General features: G+C 40.1%; 1 protein-coding gene across 5 annotated transcripts; it reads right to left on the bottom strand.

The window, feature by feature from the left end:
- Positions 1-3,568: 3,568 nt before the first annotated feature.
- rlig1 (RNA 5'-phosphate and 3'-OH ligase 1) lies at positions 3,569-21,620 on the bottom strand. 5 transcript variants are annotated; one of them, XM_062059648.1, is made up of 7 exons: positions 21,601-21,620; positions 17,652-17,769; positions 17,476-17,571; positions 10,969-11,085; positions 7,544-7,741; positions 4,856-5,025; positions 3,569-4,796 (listed from the first exon to the last, which is right to left on the bottom strand). In XM_062059648.1, exons 2-7 carry the CDS (start codon positions 17,743-17,745, stop codon positions 4,596-4,598), a joined length of 876 nt encoding a protein of 291 aa, XP_061915632.1. In that variant the 5' UTR covers positions 17,746-17,769; positions 21,601-21,620; the 3' UTR covers positions 3,569-4,595. The 5 variants fall into 5 exon arrangements, with proteins under 5 accessions (XP_061915632.1, XP_061915629.1, XP_061915630.1 ...); XM_062059645.1 differs by lacking the exon at positions 21,601-21,620 and adding an exon at positions 21,346-21,594; XM_062059646.1 differs by lacking the exon at positions 21,601-21,620 and adding an exon at positions 20,900-20,989.
- Positions 21,621-22,795: the final 1,175 nt, after the last annotated feature.

Here is a 22,795-nt window from a genome sequence, read left to right as displayed (position 1 = left end):
AGTGTTTTAGCTACTTCTAAATCACTAATCCTGGCCTCCATGGCGACAAATAAAGTAAGTATCTTACAAAAATCATTATCACTGGAGGACGAGGAATAGCTAAACATGCTTCACTACACACCGTAGGAGGATACACATCCACTGGCATCCACTGTAATGATACCAAGAACAAGAGTATCTAGTCGATACTACTATGATTACATCAATATTTTTTATCATCACAAAATATTTGTTTCTTTTTAAAAAAATTCATACTATGTTTATAAAGTCAGGAAATATGTCCCTGGACACATGAGAACTTAAATTATGACCAATGTATGATCCTGTATCTACTTGGTATCGGACCGATACCTAATGTGTGGTATCATCCAAAACTAATGTGAAGTATCAAAGAAGAGAAGAATAAGTGATTATTACATTTTAACAGAAGTGTAGATAGAACATGTTAAAACAGAAAATAAGCAGATATTAACAGTAAATGAACACGTAGATTAATATTTTTTTACAATTTGTCCCTCATAATGTAGACAAAATAATAGGTGTATAAATGACACAATATGTTACTGCATACGTCAGCAGACTAATTAGGAGTCTTTGTTTGTTTACTTACTACTAAAAGACAAGTTGTCTAGTATGTTCACTATTTTATTTAAGGATTATATTACAATAATAAACATATGTTTCATGTACACTAAGATTTGTTGTTATAATAAAGCCAATAATGTCATTTTTTGTGGTCCCCTTTATTTAAAAAAGTATCGAAAAGTATTGAAATACATTTTGGTACCGGTACCAAAATATTGGTATCGAGACCACCCTACATGGCATCCCTTTTGTTTCCAATAATCTGTGCACCGATTGGTCAGAGTGGGTAAATGAGCCAATCACAAGCGATCATACTGTGACGTCATCTTTGCGTATTGGCGCGCTTAGTTTAGCAGAGTGGTTTAAGATACAGTAGCTACACAATTGTATTAAAAAGATGTGTCTTCACATATCATTATTTTGTGGATTCTTGTTTTATTTACAGTACAGGCTAAAGGTTTGGACACACCTTCTCATTCAATGTGTTTTCTTTATTTTCATGACTATTTACATTGTAGATTGTCACATCAAAACTATGAATGAACACATGTGGAGTTATGTACTTAACAAAAAAAAAGGTGAAATAACTGAAAACAGGTTTTATATTCTAGTTTCTTCAAAATAACCACCCTTTGTTCTGGTTACTGCTTTGCACACTTGGCATTCTCTCCATGAGCTTCAAGCACACCTGTGAAGTGAAAACAATTTCAGGTGACTACCTCTTGAAGCTCATCCAATAAAGTTAAAGTACCAATGATTGTCACACACACACAAGGTGTGGCGAAATTGTTCTCTGCATTTGACCCATCACCCTTGATCACCCAATTAAGAGGTTTCACGGCGTTGCTAGTGACAATGGGTCTGCATTCGGATTGTGCGGGGCTGCTCCAGCGTCCCTAGACCTTAGCACAGTTTATATCATGTGTTGTCTTCATTATAACACTTATATAAGACTTTTAAAGACCTACTGAAAGCCACTACTACCGACCACGCAGTCTGATAGTTTATACATCAATGATGAAATCTTAACATTGCAACACATGCCAATACGGCCGGGTTAACTTATAAAGTGACATTTAAAATTTCCCGGGAAATATCCGGCTGAAACGTTGCGGTATGATGACGTATGCGCGTGACGTAGTCAGTTTAACGGAAGTTATGGTACCCCGTAGAATCCTATACAAAAAGCTCTGTTTTCATTTCATAATTCCACAGTATTCTGGACATATTTTGCAATTTGTTTAATGAACAATGAAGGCTGCAAAGAAGACAGTTGTAGGTGGGATCGGTGTATTAGCAGCGGACTACAGCAACACAACCAGGAGGACTTTGTTGGAGAGCAGACGCGCTAGCCGCCGACCTCACCTTGACTTCCTACGTCTCCGGGTCGCCAAACGCATCGGGTGAAGTCCTTCGTCCTTCTGCCGATCGCTGGAACGCAGGTGAGCACGGGTGTTGATGAGCAGATGAGGGCTGGCTGGCGTAGGTGGCGGGCTAATGTTTTTAGCATAGCTCTGTGCGGTCCGGTTGCTAAGTTGCTAAGTTAGCTTCAATGGCGTCGTTAGCACAGCATTGTTAACCTTCGCCAGCCTGGAAAGCATTAACCGTGTATTTACACGTCCACGGTTTAATGGTATTGTTGATTTTCTATCTATCCTTCCAGTCAGGGGTTTATTTTTTTTGTTTCTATATGCAGTTAAAGCACGATGCTATCACGTTAGCTCGTAGCTAAAGCATTTCGCCGATGTATTGTCGTGGAGATAAAAGGCACTGAATGTCCATTTCGCGTTCTCGACTCTCATTTTCAAGAGGATATAGTATCCGAGGTGGTTTAAAATACAAATCCGTGATCCACAATAGAAAAAGGAGAAAGAGTGGAATCCAATGAGTCAGCTTGTACCTAAGTTACGGTCAGAGCGAAAAAAAATATGTATTTCACTGCATTCTAGTCCGTCACTCTAACGTTCCTCGTCCACGAATCTTTCATCCTCGCTCAAATTAATGGGGTAATGGTCCGAATCGCTCTAGCTGCGTTGAAAACAATAGGAAAATATGAGGGAGTGAACAACTGACAACGTCACGCTAGTTCCGGCAGGGGCAAGGTTTTTTTTATCAGAGACCAAAAGTTGCGGACTTTATCGACGTTGTTCTATACTAAATCCTTTCAGCAAAAATATGGCAATATCGCAAAATGATCAAGTATGACACACAGAATGGATCTGCTATCCCCGTTTAACTAAAAAAAAATCATTTCAGTAGGCCTTTAAAGTACCAATGATTGTCACACACACACGAGGTGTGGCGAAATTGTTCTCTGCATTTGACCCATCACACTTGATCACCCAATTAAGAGGTTTCACGGCGTTGCTAGTGACAATGGTTCTGCATCCGGATTGTGTGGGGCTGCTCCAGTGTCCCTAGACCTTAGCACAGTTTATATGATGTGTTGTCTTCATTATAACACTTATATAAGACTTTTAAAGTCATGTTGATCCTATTGATCCCCAGAAAATGCAATATACTAACCAGGAGTAAGGGCCGTAACAATTTGATATATTTGAAGAATCATAGTTGAATAACGTCACAACACATGTTTACGTTCCAGTCTGCAAAAATGTGTACATTGCTCTACTTGACACCACAATTTGTGTGCAGTTGTCAAAACAAGGTGCTGCCAGACTGTAAGCATCGCCTGTGTCAAGTTAGCGCATCACAATCTGCACATGTTCCAAAGCAAACACCCATCCATCTTCTTTGAGCATTCCTTCCAAGTTTGAACATTACCCAGGTTGGATGAGACAACATGGCTGGAATGCGTCTGTAGATTGAAGATATATGTCTTCATCAAAGGATGGCAAAGAAAAGCTGGACTTACCTTGAGATAAATTGAGGCCAGAGCAGTTACAGATGTTATCCAGAGTAAAAGATGACTCTAGACAATGTAATGTTTAGTTCTGCAAAAGAATCACAAAAGGGTCGTTGCTTACTTGAAGTAGATGTACTTTGCCGACTACAAAATACAGTTTATTTTACAAGTCGTCATGGTAACCAACATCAATAGAGTGGAACAAGCTGAAGTGTAACATTTGTTTACTGAAAACTAAAAACTGGAATATACTCTTGCATCACCTCGCTTGCGTCCCCTCTGTCAGCATCTTGTTTGAGTTCGTGTTCTTCAGTGAGGGGTGGCACCACACTTGTAATTCTCTGTCCAAACACTGAGGGGCAGTGTCTCCCGAAGGAGCGACCGCAGCTGGCGTAGACAATTCTTGTGAAGAGTGACAAGCACAACCTCCGCATCTTTGTCTACACTGGAATGAATCCTTCACAATCATCCGTTGGCTTTTAATGGACATTTTACTTATAAGCTAGAGGAAATTACCTTGGTGAAGATGGACTGTGCTACTTTGAACGAATCGAGGACGCTATTATTATTTGCAACACTATTCGGCCGTTTGAGACATGGGACTCTTGCGCTATCATGTCATTGAAAATACACAAACCTGTTCAATAACTATTGGAAGTTAACAACATGGTCGACATTGAATGAGAAGTGTGGTGTGTGAGAGGAAAAGATCTTTGTGCACCAGAAATAATATGTGCCGGAATTGAACCTGCTCTTAAAGTTACTTGACACAAGAGATACACCAGGCTTAAAAGCCAAGTTTTAAGTGAAATGTGGTCCACATTTTGAAATATAAGACTCCTATTCAGCAGAAATTGTTTTTTTTTTCACGTTTGTAAGCCGTCTTTGGCATTGGTGGAGTTTCTAGACACATTTTTGAACCTGTGACTCAAGGTAACAGACGTACGGTGGCACCAAAACACTAAAATGCTACAATCTTATGAACTATTTGATACTTTGTACACTTTGTTTAGCATCTGGTTTTTGGATATTAGCATATCAGGCCCTTAGACTGCCTATTTGAAGGTATTTATTTGACCATGGTCAAAAAGCTGCACGCTGGGCTAACGGGAAGCTAGAAGTGCTTGGCTGCCTTTGAAAAAGTTCAAGTAGTGGACTGGATTTCCAGGTCAAAGTGGACGTCGTGCAGGCGGCTGAAACAACGTCCGTTCATGCGTGAAAATGATACAAACAGACTCTTGCTATTGTCGTCCAACGTTGTCCCACTGACACCAACCACGACTGGCTTGTTGCCCAGGTGAGTGCCCTCTGCTGGCCACTCCAGGCCCAGGTGATGGCGGTGAAGCTGTGAAACAAAAACATCTTCCATTACAAGGAATATGAACGATTGCAGAAACATCTTACCTTGAAGAGTGATCCACCAGCACAGTGCCACACGATTCCCTCAATCCGACCCTCAGAATCTCCCCGAAACCACGAGTAGAGCTGTTGGAAGTCCACTGGAGGAGGGTTTCTGATGCAGATGCTCCCATGGGACACCAGAAAGTGGATGGGCTGCTTTTTAGAGCCCAAGCCTGTTGTCAGCATGGAAAAGCGATTGACAATGTAACAGCAGAATAGAATATTTACTCTTTTGATCCAAATATGGAACTAAAAACAAGTCATGAACTAAATTAGGTCATGAAATGACCGATGTACTGGAGAGGAGGCTGTGCCGGATAGTTGAACCTCAGATTCAGGAGAAGCAGCGTGGTTTTCAAGCTGGTCGTGGAACTGTGGACCAACTCTATACTCTCGGCAGGGTCCTTGAGGGTGCATGGGAGTGTGCCCAACTAGTCTATAAGTGCTTTGTGGACTTAGAGAAGGCATTTGACCGTATCGCTCGGAAAGTCCTGTGGAGAATGCTCACAGATTATGGGGAATCGGGCCGCTCCCTGTACGATTAGTGTCAGAGATTCGTCCGCAATGCCGGCAGTAAATCGGAACCGTGTCCAGTGAGGGTTGGCCCTTTGTCACCGATTCTGTTTACAACTTTTATGGACAGAATTTCTAAGTGCAGTCAGGGCGTTGAGGGGATCCGGTTTGGTGGCTGCAGGATTAGGTCTCTGCTTTTTGCAGCTAATTTGGTCTTGCTGGCTTCATCTGGCCAGGATCTCCAGCTCCCACTGAGAGTGAAGCGACCGGTTTGAAAATCAGCCCTTCCAAGTCCGAGTCCATGGGTCTTACCCAGAAAAGAGCGGAGTGCCGTCTCTGGGTTGGGGAGGAGAGGTTGCCCCAAGTGGAGGAGTTCAAGAACCTTAGGGTCTTGTTCACGAATGAGGGAAGAGTGGATCATGAGATCACCAGGCAGATCGGTGCAGCGTCTGCAGTGATGCGAACCTTGCATCGGTCTGTCTTGGTGAAAAAGGAGCTAGGCTCTCAATTTACCGGTCGATCTACGTCTTTATCCTCACCTATGGTCATGAGCTTTGGGCTATGCCTGAATAGACAGGATCACGAGTACAAGCGGCCAAATGAGTTTCCTCCGTCGGGTGGCGGAGCTCTCCCTTAGAGATAGGTTGAGAAGGTCTGTCATTCGGGCGGGGCGCTGACTAAAGCCACTACTCCTCCACATTGAGAGGAGCCAGATAAGATGTGGGGAGGTGTTTAGTGCGCATCCGACCGTTAGGAGACCACGGGGAAGACCCTGGACACGGTGGAAAGACTGTCTCCCTGCTGGCCTGAGAATGCCTCGGGATAGGATTGCTGGACAATGACCACAGATTTCATTTGAAAGCAACATGGGCACAGCATCAATAAATATGGCCCAATCCAAACAATTTTCCACACTCATGGTTTAAAAAAAACCATGAGTCAGAGTCAACACACAGTTGCGCATAAAACACATCCGGCTCATTAAACTTTGTGAACATTATGAAACATGTATATGTCATTTAAAATTACACATCTATAAATCCATTACATTGCATGATGGGTAATATGCAAAACACTCTCCACACTTACCGACGTTTGGCACATATTAGCTGTTTGATATTTCTGACGGATTACAAAACTTTAATGAAGTTGTCAGAGAAGTCAACATGGTAGGAGTCAAACTTTCACATTTTCTTAATATTCAATGTTTTATCGTTTATACAAAATGGCCTGATTTTGTATAAATGGTGTGGGTGAACTTGCTTGAATTGCATGTTTTTACTTGTTATGTATATGATGTTCGTTAGTTAGCAAGATGGATCAAAAACTTACTGCCGGATTTGTATTCGTCTTTTGCGAAATGTCAGAAATGACACAAAAGACAACAAAAGATTTTGGGGGTGATCTGGATCACTGTGACAATTCAATTCAATGTGATCATTTGAATTGTTGTTACCTAAAATAACTACGTACACAGTGAAGGCCAGACGTGTGTTGTCTTTCAGAGCTCTAACACCACTTCCTTCATGATGAGTTTTCAGAAGGTTCATCTTTATTGCACCCTCGCTGTCATCAACACACCTGTCGATGACGGTGCCAAGCTAGCTAGCCATCGATGCTGTTTGCTAGCTGGCTGCACAAGGGGCACTTGTGTGTGTGTGTGTGCGGTCCTCAGGAGCATGAATTGACTAAACAAGTTGAAAAACTTATTGGGGTGTTACCATTTAGTGGTCAGTTGTACGGAATATGTACTGTACTGTGCAATCTACTAATAAAAGTTTCACTCAATCAATCAAAGAGCCAGCTAGCAGCTGTGACTTTGTATGGTTGTCTTCAATGCCGCTTCGATTGCGACCTTAAAACATTGACATTATATTAAGTTATTCTTTTCACAGCTTGATTGAAAAACTCAGGTATTGAACCAAACTAAACAGTCAAACCGCAGCATTATCAAACAGTAAACCAAATTTTAACAACACGACTAATCGTTCCACTCTAGGAGCAAAGCCTAACGACTAAAGTAACTCATTTTCGTTTTGGACAGCTGAATCATTTGAATCATAACCACAAAACGTCTGCACAGGAAAGGAGGACCACTTCTAGAGTGAAATCTCTAGAGTTGAACAGCCCCATATCTGCCAATCAATCAATCGATCGATCAATACTGGATCATATTACCATAAGGGTTTCCATTGACGTTGGTTCCAATCAGCTCCAGAGTTTGTTCCAGCAGATCGGCCAATGGGAGTGCAACGATTTCCAATGTGTCTTCGTTGTTGAGGACGGGTCTGAGGACCAGAGCTGACCCAACGCTGGAGTCCACCACAGAGGAGTGCCAGCAGTACTGCTTGTTGTCGTCCTCCACCGGAACCCAGCCTGGACGTTCACAGGGATCATTTTGTTACAAATCAATCAAACTGTATTTATAGAGCACTTCTGACGCAGGCGCAAGTGGCAACACCAAAAACCACATCAGCAATAAATACAAGAGAAGAAAACAAGCACACACAGCACTATTGACAGTAACACAACATAGCATGGCACTGAGAATCCAGGAAAAACGCCACCGTTGATGCATCCACTTTGGAGAAGAGCTGAAATTAAAATTAATTAAATACAATTCAAATTTTAAAAATTGTAAAAAAAAACACTTCAAATATGTACCGTATTTTTCCGATTATAAATCTTTTTTTTTCAGTTTGGCCGAGGGTGCGACATATACTCCGGAGCGATTTATGTGTGAAATTATTAAACACATTACCGTAAAATATCAAATAATATTATTTATCTCATTCGCGTAAGAGACGAAGCAAATGGCAGCAATCGTCACACACACGTCAGCAATCGTCACTCACACGTCAACCAATCAGAATTCGGCGGGGGAGGGTCATGGCAGAAGTGCATTGTGGGTCATGGTATGCTAACTGCTACATGCTATACGCTACTGCCGAAGCTATTAAAATGGATCACATCAACATTGGCGGTAACTTTTAAAAACTGAGAAGGGCTGAACTAAAATGGCACCGAAAAGGAAATCATATACTGCAGATTACAAGATGGACGTAGTGAAATATGCAGCAGAGAACGGCCATCGAGCAGCAGAAAGAAAGGACATACCAGAGGCGACACCGGGGAGGAAAATGTCATGGGATTTAGCGATCGGGAGTGACAGATTGTTTGGTAAACGTATAGCATGTTTTATATGTTATAGTATTTGAATGACTCTTACCATAATATGTTACGTTAACATACCAGTTGGTTATTTATGCCTCATATAACGTACACTTATTCAGCCTGTTGTTCACTATTCTTTAGACATTTTAAATTGCCTTTCAAATGTCTATTCTTGCTGTTGGCTTTTATCAAATACATTTCCCCCAAAAATGCGACTTATACTCCAGTGCGACTTATATATGTTTTTTTCCTTCTTTATTATGCATCTTCGGCCGGTGCGACTTATACTCCGGAGCGACTTATAGTCCGAGAAATACGGTATATGTAAAAATAAAATATACATTATACCAGGGGTGCCCACACTTTTTCTGCAGGCGAGCTACTTTTCAATTGACCAAGTGGAGGGGATATACCTCATTCATTTATATAATTCATATTGATTTACTTATGAAAGAGAGGTCAAGAAGTTAAAGGTGTTCAATGATAATACAAGCATGTTTAACATTCCTTTCTTTCATGAAAAGAAGAATATAAGTTGGTGTATTACCTGACTGTGATGACTTGCATTGATTGGAATCAGACAGTAGCTGTTTACTTGTTGAAATACCCTTCAAATCAATTTTTGGCAGCACCAAAGTGGTCGTTTGGGTAGATATTTGCTCTAAAAAGGGTGTTTCAACAAGTAAACAGTACAGCAGGTACTTGATGTTGATGTATGTAATGCCCATAAGGGTATTCTAGTCAAATATGCAGAGATGAGATGTGTCAGCGGTCCTCGTCAGCCAGAGAACTTTGATTTGGGGGCGGCAGCGGTAAAGTTTAGATCCATTAAGGAAATAAGAAAGTAAATTAAAGGCCTACTGAAAGCCACTACTACCGACCACGCAGTTTGATAGTTTATATATCAATGATGAAATCTTAACATTGCAACACATGCCAATACGGCCGGGTTAACTTATAAAGTGACATTTTAAATTTCCCGCTAAACTTCCGGTTGAAAACGTCTATGTATGATGACGTATGTGCGTGACGTCAATCGAATCCAATACAAAAAGCTCTGTTTTCATCTCAGAATTCCACAGTATTCTGGACATCTGTGTTGGTGAATCTTTTGCAATTTGTTTAATGAACAATGAAGACTGCAAAGAAGAAAGTTGTAGATGGGATCGGTGTATTAGCGGCAGACTACAGCAACACAACCAAGAGGACTTTGAGATGGATAGCAGACACGCTAGCCGGCGACCTCACCTTGACTTCCTCCGTCTCCGGGCCGCCGACCGCATCTATGATCGGGTAAAGTCTTTCGTCGCTCCGTCGATCGCTGGAACGCAGGTGAGCACGGGTGTTGATGAGCAGATGAGGGCTGGCTGGCGTAGGTGGATAGCTAATGTTTTTGGCATAGCTCTGTGAGGTCCCGTTGCTAAGTTAGCTTCAATGGCGTCGTTAGCAACAACATTAAGCTTCGCCAGCCTGGAAAGCATTAACCGTGTATTTACATGTCCATGGTTTAATAGTATTGTTGATCTTCTGTCTATCCTTCCAGTCAGGGGTTTATTTATTTTGTTTCTATCTGCATTTAAGCCTGTTGCTATCACGTTAGCTCCGTAGCTAAAGCGCTTCACCGATGTATTGTCGTGGAGATAAAAGTCACTGTGAATGTCCATTTCGCGTTCTCGACTCTCATTTTCAAGAGGATATAGTATCCGAGGTGGTTTAAAATACAAATCAGTGATCCACAAAAGAAAAAGGAGAGAGTGTGGAATCCAATGAACCCTTGTACCTAAGTTACGGTCAGAGCGAAAAAAGATACGTCCTGCACTGCACGCTAGTCCTTCACTCTCACGTTCCTCATCCACTAGTCTTTCATCCTCGCTCAAATTAATGGGGTAATCGTCACTTTCTCGGTCCGAATCTCTCTCGCTGCATTGAAAACAATAGGAAAATATGAGCAGTCCTTCCTCCTGTGACGTCACGCTACTTCCGGTAGGGGCAAGGCTTTTTTTTATCAGAGACCAAAAGTTGTGAACTTTATCGTCGTCGTTCTCTACTAAATCCTTTCAGCAAAAATATGGCAATATCGCGAAATGATCAAGTATGACACATAGAATGTATCTGCTATCCCCGTCTAAATAAAAAAAAATCATTTCAGTAGGCCTTTAATGTTTATAACTGAATACATTTACATAACATTTGTTTTCGTTTGTATTATTTAATGAATTAAGTAACGTTTATGACAACCTTTTTCCGAAACATTATAGAATGTGAGATCTAACAGGATAATGCATACATTTATCATTTGTTTTCAAAACGCTTACAAAAATTTTTACTGTGGGACCCCAATTGACCCCTTTTTGAAAATTCCTGGCGCCAACACTGACAAGTATCACTAATGACGGTCTTTCACTATAACAGATATCACGTCAGCAGACCTGGAATATGACCATACTCGTCAGGAACGGGGTGTCCATTGTGATGTTTCACCCTGTGAGCCGGGGTCCACGTGTCCGGAACAGTCTTAAAGTCTTCCTCTACGTTCCATGTGAAACCTGAACAGGAATAGAGAAAACCGAAAAGGTTGCCATAAATGTTGGACTGTTGCACAAATACAAATCCACATGCAAAATACAGCATGGGGGTCATTTGTGTCACATCCAAAATGAAGAATATTAATATTTCAATTCAAAAGGCGTACACAAAAAGTACACAAAGCTGACTTCAGGGTCTCTGCAGGTTTCAACATGTCAAATTTAAGACTACCTTGAAAATACTTTAAGACCATTCCACATCCATACGGACAACAAACACAAGGACAAAGTAAAATCAGAGGTCCAGAATGAATTTTAAAGTATGAATTAATTCACTGCTCTTTCACATTGGAAAATAAAATAGTTCAACTAACTAAATTCACCAGGAGCTTCTCTAGTGTAAACGCATTGAAAAAATATTAGCAAACATGGTAACAGCCAATTTTCAGATTTGCCATAGAAGTGTTTTCTGTCAAAAGGGTGCTTCATATCAAGTGTTTTCATGTCACATCAACATCAGCAATGGCAGAGGAAAGTAGTGTCTGCGAAAGGGACAGTTAGCATCTCTGCTAAAGCTACAATTATTAACTTTGGCAATGTTTTTTTTCGTCTGTCAGAATGTAGCAAAGCGATAAAAACATCTACAGTACTACTGTATCTGCACAAAGTAGTGAACAACAGTGTGTGCAGACAGAGTGATTGTCTAAAAAGAAGGAAGGCCATTATGTTTTGCAAGCCTCAAACACAATCCTAAATTGGTCCTAAATGATCTCAGTAAGATATTACAGCTTGTAGCTGAGATTTGATGAGCTATATTGAGTAAAATATGCTTGAAACTAGAATATCAAGTGTTGCAAAGTTGTGTCATCAACACTCACAAGTATAAAACTACTTTTTTAAAGTAATCATTTCTTATTTCAAGCATGAAAAAAAAAACAAATCATGATTTTGACACAATTGTGTCTCATAATTAAAACAGATGACAGACAAATGGACTTTGCTGTTTTATTTTCAATGAAACAATAGAAAAGACGTACTCATATAGTAGTACAGTTGGCACAGTACAGTAAACTGACAGTTAATATTTAAACATTTCAAACAATTTTAAACAGAAATAGTTCATGCACATTCAGATTAATTCCTCAAAATTACAATTAAAAAAATTTGTCCGGGGGCCGGGCTGTATATATGCGCACTAATTGACTGAAAGAGCACGCACTTGGCGTGATGATGTCATGCTATCCATGGAAAAATGCATTTTTAGACAATATGATTTGCCTGAGCGGCTAGGAGACCCCGAGAGTAACAAGCGCTTGCCTTGTTGCCTTTCCATTAAGGACAATAAATTAGTTTTTAGTATAAGTTTGCTGGTTTCAAGAAATGTAATGCCGAGCACATATCATGATGTATATGCGCGTGACGTCACGAGGTCAAGGGCAGTGTTTGGACCCAATTCAAATACCCCTGTTTTCTTCGACAAAATTCCACAGTATTCTGGACATCTGTGTTGGTGAATCTTTTGCAATTTGTTTAATGAACAATGGAGACTGCAAAGAAGAAAGCTGTAGGTGGGATCGGCGGAGCGGCGGACTACAGCAACACCAACACCAGGAGGTTGTGTTGTGTTTTGAGCAGGATAGCAGACGCACTACAGTGAGTAAGCCCGCCGCCGCATCTAAGTTAGCTTCTGTTTTTTTAGCTTCGCCAAGCTGAATATTATTAATCGTGTATTTACATGTTCATGGTTTAATAGTATTATTGATCTTCTGTCTATCCATCCAGTCAAGGTTTTTTTTTATTTAGTTTCTATCTGCATTTGAGACTGCTATGCTATCACGTTGGCTACGTAGCTAGGTTAGCTTCTATTTTTTTTGGCTTCGAAAAGCTGAATATTATTAATCGTGTATTTACATGTTCATGGTTTAATAGTATTGTTGATCTTCTGTCTATCCATCCAGTCAGGGTTTTTTTAAATTTAGTTTCTATCTGCATTTGAGACTGCTATGCTATCACGTTGGCTACGTAGCTAGGTTAGCTTCTATTTTTTTAGCTTCGCAAAGCTGAATATTATTAATCGTGTATTTACATGTTCTGTCACTGTGAATGTCCATTTCGCGTTCTCGACTCTCATTTTCAAGAGGATATAGTATCTGAGGTGGTTTAAAATACAAATCTGTGATCTACAATAGAAAAAGGAGAGAGTGTGGAATCCAATGAGCCAGCTTGTACCTAAGTTACGGTCAGAGCGAAAAAAGATACGTCCATCACTGCCTCTCAAGTCCTTCACTGTAACGTTCCTCATCTACGAATCTTTCATCCTCGCTCAAATTAATGGGGTAATCGTCACTTTCTCGGTCCGAATCTCTCTCGCTGCTGGTGTAAACGATGGGGAATTGTGAGGAATACTAGCTCCTGTGACGTCACGCTACTTCCGGTACAGGCAAGGCTTTTTTTTTATCAGCGAGCAAAAGTTGCGAACTTTATCGTCAATTTTCTCTACTAAATCCTTTCAGCAAAAATATGGCAATATCGCGAAATGATCAAGTATGACACATAGAATGGATCTGCTATTCCCGTTTAAATTTAAAAAATTCATTTCAGTAGGCCTTTAAATATAACCTGACTCTCGCCAGATCCTTGTAGTTTGCTGAGCTCCACACAAGGATCTGGGCTCGAGGGCATTGCAAACTCCTTCCAGATAGCAAAAAATAATGAACCAATCAGGATCGCCGGGCGGGATTTCATAGATGGGACGTAGCGCCGAAGCGACTGTTTGATTCAAACAACAATGGCGGAGGAGTCGTATGCTGATTCTGCTATTGCAACTGTTTTGCGACACCGATGGTCTACTGACATTGCTGCCTTGTTTCAGTAAAAGTTCTCTAACTTTTCGCTCTATCGTTATCCAATATGTCGGCTGTTCTGTTTTGGATTTCCAACGCCGCTCTCATCAGCGTCACGGCTTGAGTTCCATGTGAGTGGTTGAAGTAGCACGTCATTCAAGATAACGGACAAGTGCTTTATCCAATCACATACAATTATTTGTTTTACAAGGCCCCGCCTTCTGAAATACATCTATTGAGAAGTCCCAGATCCTTGTGTGGAGCTCAGCCAACTACAAGGATCTGGCCAGAGTCAGGTTAACTTAAATATGTCAATAATTCATGACAACACTGATTTTGATGCATAACTATTTTGGAACAATGACAGTTTTTTTCCGAAAACTTATACCGTATTTTTCCGAGTATAAGTCGCTCCGGAGTATAAGTTGCACCGGCCGAAAATGCATGATAAAGAAGGAAAAAAACATATATAAGTCGCACTGGAGTATAAGTCGCATTTTTTGTGGAAATGTGTTTGATCAAATCCAACACCAGGGATGGACATTTGAAAGGCAATTTAAAATGCATAAAGAATAGTGAACAACAGGCTGAATAAGTGTACGTTATATGAGGCATAAATAACCAACTGAGAAGGTGCCTGGTATGTTAACGTAACATATTATGGTAAGAGTCCTTCAAATAACTATAACATATAGAACATGCTATACGTTTACCAAACAATCTGTCACTCCTAATCACTAAATCCCATGAAATCTTATAAGTCTAGTCTCTTACGTGAATGAGGTAAATAATGTTTGATATTTTACGGTAATGTGTTAAACATTTCACACATAAGTCGCTCCTGAGTATAAGTCGCACCCCCGGCCAAACTATGAAAAAAACTGCGACTTATAGTCCGAAAAATACGGTACATCTCCTATTGAGAAGTCCCAGATCCTTGTGTGGAGCTCAGCCAACTTCAAGGATCTGGCCAGAGTCAGGTTAACTTAAATATGTCAATAATTCATGACAACACTGATTTTGATGCATAACTATTTTTGGAACAATGGCAGTTTTTTTCCAAAAACTTATACTATCCCTTCTGACCAAAAAATGGACAAACTCGTAATAATACTTCAATTATCCAAGGAGCTTCAAACCTATAGATATTATAAAAAGTTTTTATTATTTGTGTATGTCTTTTATGTTTCATGCATTTTTTGCAGGAAAAAAAATAAGAAACTATTTTTAGTATGTGAAAAACACAAAATATACAATATTCATTCATTCATTCATTTTTTATTTATCTCCTTCATTGGTGTGGATCTTTGATCGATAGACAATTATACCTCAATTATACACTACCGTTCAAAAGTTTGGGGTCACCCAAACAATTTAGTGGAATAGCCTTCATTTCTAAGAACAAGAATAGACTGTCGAGTTTCAGATGAAAGTTCTCTTTTTCTGGCCATTTTGAGCGTTTAATTGACCCGACAAATGTGATGCTCCAGAAACTCAATCTGCTCAAAGGAAGGTCAGTTTTGTAGCTTCTGTAACGAGCTAAAGTGTTTTCAGATGTGTGAACATGATTGCACAAGGGTTTTCTAATCATCAATTAGCCTTCTGAGCCAATGAGCAAACACATTGTACCATTAGAACACTGGAGTGATAGTTGCTGGAAATGGGCCTCTACACACCTATGTAGATATTGCACCAAAAACCAGACATTTGCAGCTAGAATAGTCATTTACCACATTAGCAATGTATAGAGTGTATTTCTTTCAAGTTAAAGGCCTACTGAAACCCACTACTACCGACCACGCAGTCTGATAGTTTATATATCAATGATGAAATCTTAACATTATAACACATGCCAATACGGCCGGGTTAACTTATAAAGTGACATTTTAAATTTGCAGCTAAACTTCCGGTTCGAAACGCCTCTGAGGATGACGTATGCGCGTGACGTAGACCGGGGAACACGTTGGAACACATTGAAGCCAATACGAAAAAGCTCTGTTTTCATTTCATAATTCCACAGTATTCTGGACATCTGTGTTCGTGAATCTGTTTCAATCATGTTCATTGCATTATGGAGAAGGAAGCTGGGCAAGCAAAGAAGAAAGTTGTCGGTGCGAAATGGACGTATTTTTCGAACGTAGTCAGCCACAACAGTACACAGCCGGCGCTTCTTTGTTTACATTCCCGAAAGATGCAGTCAAGATGGAAGAACTCAGATAACAGAGACTCTAACCAGGAGGACTTTTGACTTCGATACACAGACGCCTGTAGAGAACTGGGACAACACAGACTCTTACCAGGATTACTTTGATTTGGATGACAAAGACGCAGACGTGCTACTGTGAGTATGCAGCTTTGGCTTCTAAACATTTGATCGCTTGACCGTATGTGCGCAACTTTTTTTTGCGTATGTACGTAACTTTTTTAAAATATATAAGCTTTATGAACCTTGGGTTAGGTGAACGGTCTTTTGGGCTGAGTGATTGTGTGTGTTGATCAGGTGTTTGAATTGTATTGGCGTGTTCTATGGAGCTAGGAGCTAGCATAGGAGCTAGGAGCTAGCATAACACGTACCGTACCGTACGTGCGCGTCACGTACGTAACTTTTTAAAAATATATAAGCTTTATGAACCTTGGGTTAGGTGAACGGTCTTTTGGGCTGAGTGATTGTGTGTGTTGATCAGGTGTTTGAATTGTATTGGTGTGTTCTATGGAGCTAGGAGCTAGCATAACAAACACGCAGGTGTTTTTATGCAGGATTAATTTGTGGCATGTTAAATATAAGCCTGGTTGTGTTGTGGCTAATAGAGTATATATATGTCTTGTGTTTATTTACTGTTGTAGTCATTCCCAGCTGAATATCAGGTCACCCCCGGCTCTCACAGCATCTTCCCTATCTGAATAGCTTCAACTCCCCACTAGTCCTTCACTTGCACTTTACTCATCCACAAATCTTTCATCCTCGCTCAAATTAATGGGGAAATTGTCGCTTTCTCGGTCCGAATCTCTCTCACTTCATGCGGCCATCATTGTAAACAATAGGGAACTTTGCGTATATGTTCAACTGACTACGTCACGCTACTTCCGGTAGGGGCAAGCCTTTTTTTTATCAGATACCAAAAGTTGCAATCTTTATCGTCGTTGTTCTATACTAAATCCTTTCAGCAAAAATATGGCAATATCGCGAAATGATCAAGTATGACACATAGAATAGATCTGCTATCCCCGTTTAAATAAAAAAAATTCATTTCAGTAGGCCTTTAAGACTAGTTTAATGTTATCTTCATTGAAAAGTACAGTCCTTTTCCTTCAAAAATAAGGACATTTCAATGTGACCCCAAACTTTTGAACGGTAGTGTACATTTACACACCAATGCCTGAGAAGGAGCAGGATGAAGAAAAATCTTATATTTTCCTGCCCCCTTCAACATAATACGTAGTCTTACTTAATGGATATCATATTTACCAAAAATGTGATGCAAAGTGGTCAACCTTTAAATTTAACTGACTTGTCGAAATGGGAAAAATTAAAATGACAATGATCAGCAATAAACATTTGCTACATTACCCTTGGAGCTCCTGTGAGAGTACTGGTATTTCTTGAATCTTTTCTCCGCTTGTTTGTTGGGTCTCCTGTCAAGTCGAGCCCACAGGTGAGGTTTCCCTTAAAGGAGGGTTTAAAAAAACAAAAAACGTTGACTTCTAGCACAACGCTGCAAGAACATGAAGGTGTTTCCTTCTCACCTTTGTAGAGGCTCACATAGCAGCAGGTGCCGTCCAGCTTCTCTGTGGCGACAGCACAGCTCAGGTCAGCTTCCAACACTGCAGGGTTGACCATTGCAGTGGCCACAACGTGAAATGGCTGAAAAACCACAGACACAGATAGATGAGATGAGGACTCAAGCCAGTCATGAAGGAAACGAGCCACAGTTGAGGATCATTGACACTAGAAGACAAACGTGAATAAGGGGCACATTCCAAACAACATAGCACAAACAGGGCTCGGATTTAACCACAGCAAATGCGGCAAAAGCTGCCCTTGTGACCTGCCGTAATGCCCTAAAAAATTGACCAACATCTGCGGCAAGAACATGCCGTGATCGCCCTTGACTTTTTACTTGTTAATGGACGAGGGATGTAACAATAAACGGTATAATGATAATTTGCGATACATTTCCAGACGATTAGTAATACAGACCGTAATTTATTAATGCATTTTCAGCAACACGAAGACAGGCGCAGGCGCACTAGTGTCGTTTGTCTTGATAATCATGCCGGACTAACTACACGGACTTTGCTCCGGAGGATTCCCCTCGGAGTAAACGGAGCCAAGCGCTTGGTTTAACGTAATTTTCCCTTCGCTTCACTGCTGTGTTTAGATGGAGACAGGTGTGGACAATATTGGAGACACTTGTCCCCACACTAAAAGTATACAGTAGTGGTATTGCTCATAGAGCAATACCATGTGTCGGTGCGCGTACCGCTTTCAGAAAGTCACGTGACCGATCATGAGCTGTTTTGGTCACGTGACCGATACGCGAACTGTGTCGCACTCCCGCCTCCTCTGTGCCCTGTGAGCGGGTCTTTTCTACAGCCAGAGAAATAATAACTAAGAAGAGACGACTGAAGTGTTAATAACAACCAAACCTAACCCCCCCTCCTTTATATCCCACACCCCGGATTGTAAATAATGTAAATAATTCAATGTATATACTCTGATGATTAACTTGTGTGATGACTGTATTATGATAGTATATATCTCTATCATGAATCAATTTAAGTGGACCCCGACTTAAACAAGTTGAAAAACTTACTCAGGTGTTACCATTTAGTGGTCAATTGTAAGGAATATGTACTTCACTGTGCAATCTACTAATAAAAGTTTTAATCAATCAATGAAAGAAATCGTCTAAAATTGATTACGATGGAAAAACGTTTTTGTTTTTAATAAAAATGTGTAAAAAATAAATTTAAAAAAATCCCAGTCCACAAGCATCCTCATTCACAACACGTTCTCTTTGATTTCCATGTTATGATACATGTTCACATTTTTTATTGACTGTATCTAAAAAAGATTGAAATATATTTTTATTTAAATAAAGATATGAAATAATCCTAAATGAAATACAATGACTTGGTTTATATTATTGTATATACTAGGTCATAAAATCAGTGTCAGTTGAGTCGGTCCATAGGTTGCCTGTAGGGATTTTTAATGTCCAGCAGATGTCAGTATTTAGTAACACAGTATCGACACAGTATCAATACAGTTTTGCAATGTGTCGAAACTATGGATGTCCGATAATGGCTTTTTTGCCGATATCCGATATTCCGATATTGTCCAACTCTTTAATTACCGATACCGATATCAACCGATACCGATATCAACCGATATATGCAGTCGTGGAATTAACACATTATTATGCCTAATTTGGACAACCAGGTATGGTGAAGATAAGGTACTTTTTAAAAAAATAAAATAAGATAACTAAATTAAAAACATTTTCTTGAATAAAAAAGAAAGTAAAACAATATAAAAACAGTTACATAGAAACTAGTAATTAATGAAAATGAGTAAAATTAACTGTTAAAGGTTAGTACCATTAGTGGAGCAGCAGCACGCACAATCATGTGTGCTTACAGACTGTATCCCTTGCAGACTGTATTGATATATATTGATATATAATGTAGGAACCAGAATATTGATAACAGAAAGAAATGGGGGGAGGGAGGTTTTTTGGGTTGGTGCACTAATTGTAAGTGTATTTTGTGTTTTTTATGTTGATTTAATAAAAAAAACAAAAAAAAACGTTACAGATAATAAAAAACCGATACCGATAATTTCCAATATTACATTTTAACGCATTTATCGGCCGATAATATCGGCAGGCCGATATTATCGGACATCCCTAGTCGAAACGCTTCATGACGCCTCAACCCATCACTAGATACAGCGAAGGTCAAAACTATTTGAAGTTGCTTTTATTTTCTCAATACAGCGTCCATCAGCTGTGACAGCGTTAATGAGGCGAGGAAACATGCAGCAGGCGATGTGTCGTGAACGTTGTCACAACTTGTTTATAAAGTCTTTACTTTGACTGGGATGATCACTTTCCCCAACACTTGCTTTGACTTTAAAAAGTTAAAATTCGATGCCTGCAAACAATAGAATATATTCCCACAATGTTATGATTTTGACTTGTCAAACATGGCAGACACCTTTATGCAGTCAACCAGACCTGACCCGAGTGGAGAACCAGGGCATGTCGACCTTCTTAAAGTGCCACGCTCCTAGACACTTGGGCAAATTCACAACTTTTTTTTGGTGACTTCCAGCAAGGAGAGGGACTAAATTTGAATTCCTGACCCCGGTGGAGAACCAAGGCAGGTCGGGCTTCTTGTTCCCAAGCAGGACGCCGCATTTTCTCCACAGAGTGCTGGTACCCTAAAAGGATGACACTTGGAAAAAATCCAGCCATTCTTAAATGACTAGAGAGTCATGGCTACTCACCGCTTTTACCCTAGCTTTACACTTAGGCAAATTCACGCCTTTTTTTTGGGTGACTTCCAGCAAGGAGAGGGACTAATTTTGAATTCCTGGCCCAGGTGGGGAACCAAGGCAGGTCGGCCTTCTTAAAGGGCCAGGCACCTAGACACTTGGGCAAATTCACGCCTTTTTTTCGGTGACTTCCAGCTAGGAGAGGGACTAAATTTGAATTCCTGGCCCAGGTGGGGAACCAAGGCAGGTCGGCCTTCTTTAAGGGCCAGGCACCTAGACACTTGGGCAAATTCACGCCTTTTTTTCGGTGACTTCCAGCTAGGAGATGGACTAAATTTTAATTCCTGACCCCGGTGGAGAACCAAGGCAGGTCGGGCTTCTTGTTCCCAAGCAGGACGCCGCATTTTCTCCACAGAGTGCTGGTACCCTAAAAGGAGGACACTTGGAAAAAATCCAGCCATTCTTAAATGACTAGAGAGTCATGGCTACTCACCGCTTTTACCCTAGCTTTACACTTAGGCAAATTCACGCCTTTTTTTGGTGACTTCCAGCAAGGAGAGGGACTCATTTTGAATTCCTGGCCCGGGTGGGGAACCAAGGCAGGCCGGCCTTCTTAAAGGGCCAGGCACCTAGACACTTTGCAAATTCACGCCTTTTTTTTGGTGACTTCCAGCTAGGAGAGGGACTAAATTCAATGCAAAGGTCTGGTTTTGAATGCACAGTAATAGAAAAGTGATTTGGAATGTAAAGACAACAACGTCATAATAACAATAATGGATGAACTAACATGTATTTGTGTAGCTCCTTTCACAGACAAAAGTTCTTCACAACACAGTTAAAATATCAGAAATTAAAGACCACTACGATTATACAACATAAATATGCAACATAGGCAGTAGAAAATGAATGGATTGAAACAATAGATTAGATTTATATCACCTGACAGTCGCGCTTTCTAGAAGCTTCTTCCTTCACTTCTGTCATGAAAATACAGGACACTTTCTGCTGAACCGAGCCCACACGTCGCATGACGTCTAATATATACTAATATGCAGGTGTGTAATATATTGGTATATAATAACACCCAGGTGTGTAATGTTATATATTTATACCCTCAGTGTCGAATAGTTTAGCAATAAATAAGAACGTGTCGGGGCGAATGTTGTGACGTTGAGTTCCGGACACGTGACTCACTTCTTCTTCTACGGTTCCTTACGATTGCGCCGCTTCTTCTCTGCTGACTACTGGACACGCGGGGTATTGCATTGAGAGAGCACAGCGGACGCAAACGCCGACCACTTTGGCCAAAACATTAGGTATCGGTTTTTTTTATTTTTTTATTTTTTATTTTATTAAATCAACATAAAAAACACAAGATACACTTACAATTAGTGCACCAAGCCAAAAAACCTCCCTCCCCCATTTACACTCATTCACACGAAAGGGTTGTTTCTTTCTGTTATTAATATTCTCCTTCCTACATTATATATCAATATATATCAATACAGTCTGCAAGGGATACAGTCCGTAAGCACACATGATTGTGCGTGCTGCTGGTCCACTAATAATACTAACCTTTAACAGTTAATTTTACAAATTGTCATTAATTACTAGTTTCTATGTAACTGTTTTTATATTGTTGTACTTTCTTTTTTTATTCAAGAAAATGTTTTTAATTTATTTATCTTATTTTACTAATTTTTTTAAAAAGTACCTTATCTTCACCATACCTGGTTGTCCAAATTAGGCATAACAATGTGTTAATTCCACGACTGTATATATCGGTTGATATCGGTATCGGTAATTAAAGAGTTGGACAATATCGGCATATCGGATATCGGCAAAAAGCCATTATCGGACATCCCTAGTAACAATAGTGATAATAATAATAACAGTGATATGTTTATCATTGTATAAATGATAAACATGATAAATAATAAAATTCGTTCCATTTTGTCCACAAGCGATGCTGAGATCATTATCCATGCGTTCGTTACGTCTCGTCTCGATTACTGTAACGTATTATTTTCGGGCCTCCCTATGTCTAGCATTAAAAGATTACAGATGGTACAAAATGCGGCTGCTAGACTTTTGACAAAAACAAGAAAGTTTGATCATATTACGCCTATACTGGCTCACTTGCACTGGCTTCCTGTGCACCTAAGATGCGACTTTAAGGTTTTACTACTTACGTATAAAATACTACACGGTCAAGCTCCTGCCTATCTTGACGATTGTATTGTACCATATGTCCCGGCAAGAAATCTGCGTTCAAAGAACTCCGGCTTATTAGTGATTCCCAGAGCCCAAAAAAAGTCTGCGGGCTATAGAGCGTTTTCTATTCGGGCTCCAATACTATGGAATGCCCTCCCGGTAAAAGTTAGAGATG

The sequence above is a fragment of the Entelurus aequoreus genome, linkage group LG10 (genome assembly GCF_033978785.1).
Source record: "Entelurus aequoreus isolate RoL-2023_Sb linkage group LG10, RoL_Eaeq_v1.1, whole genome shotgun sequence".
Taxonomy (NCBI): Eukaryota; Metazoa; Chordata; class Actinopteri; order Syngnathiformes; family Syngnathidae; genus Entelurus; species Entelurus aequoreus.
This window is presented reverse-complemented; position numbering and strand designations above follow the sequence as displayed.

Bases quoted from the DNA above. Each gene is read 5' to 3' on its own strand.
- rlig1 (XM_062059645.1), bottom strand. From the start codon at position 21,435: ATGCGACGTGTGGGCTCGGTTCAGCAGAAAGTGTCCTGTATTTTCATG. The intron at 17,770-21,345 runs GTGATATAAATC...GTGGTTTTTCAG, and splicing joins CTAGAAAGCGCGACTGTCAG to CCATTTCACGTTGTGGCCAC. The intron at 5,026-7,543 runs GTAATATGATCC...TGCTGACAACAG, and splicing joins CGTCAATGGAAACCCTTATG to GCTTGGGCTCTAAAAAGCAG.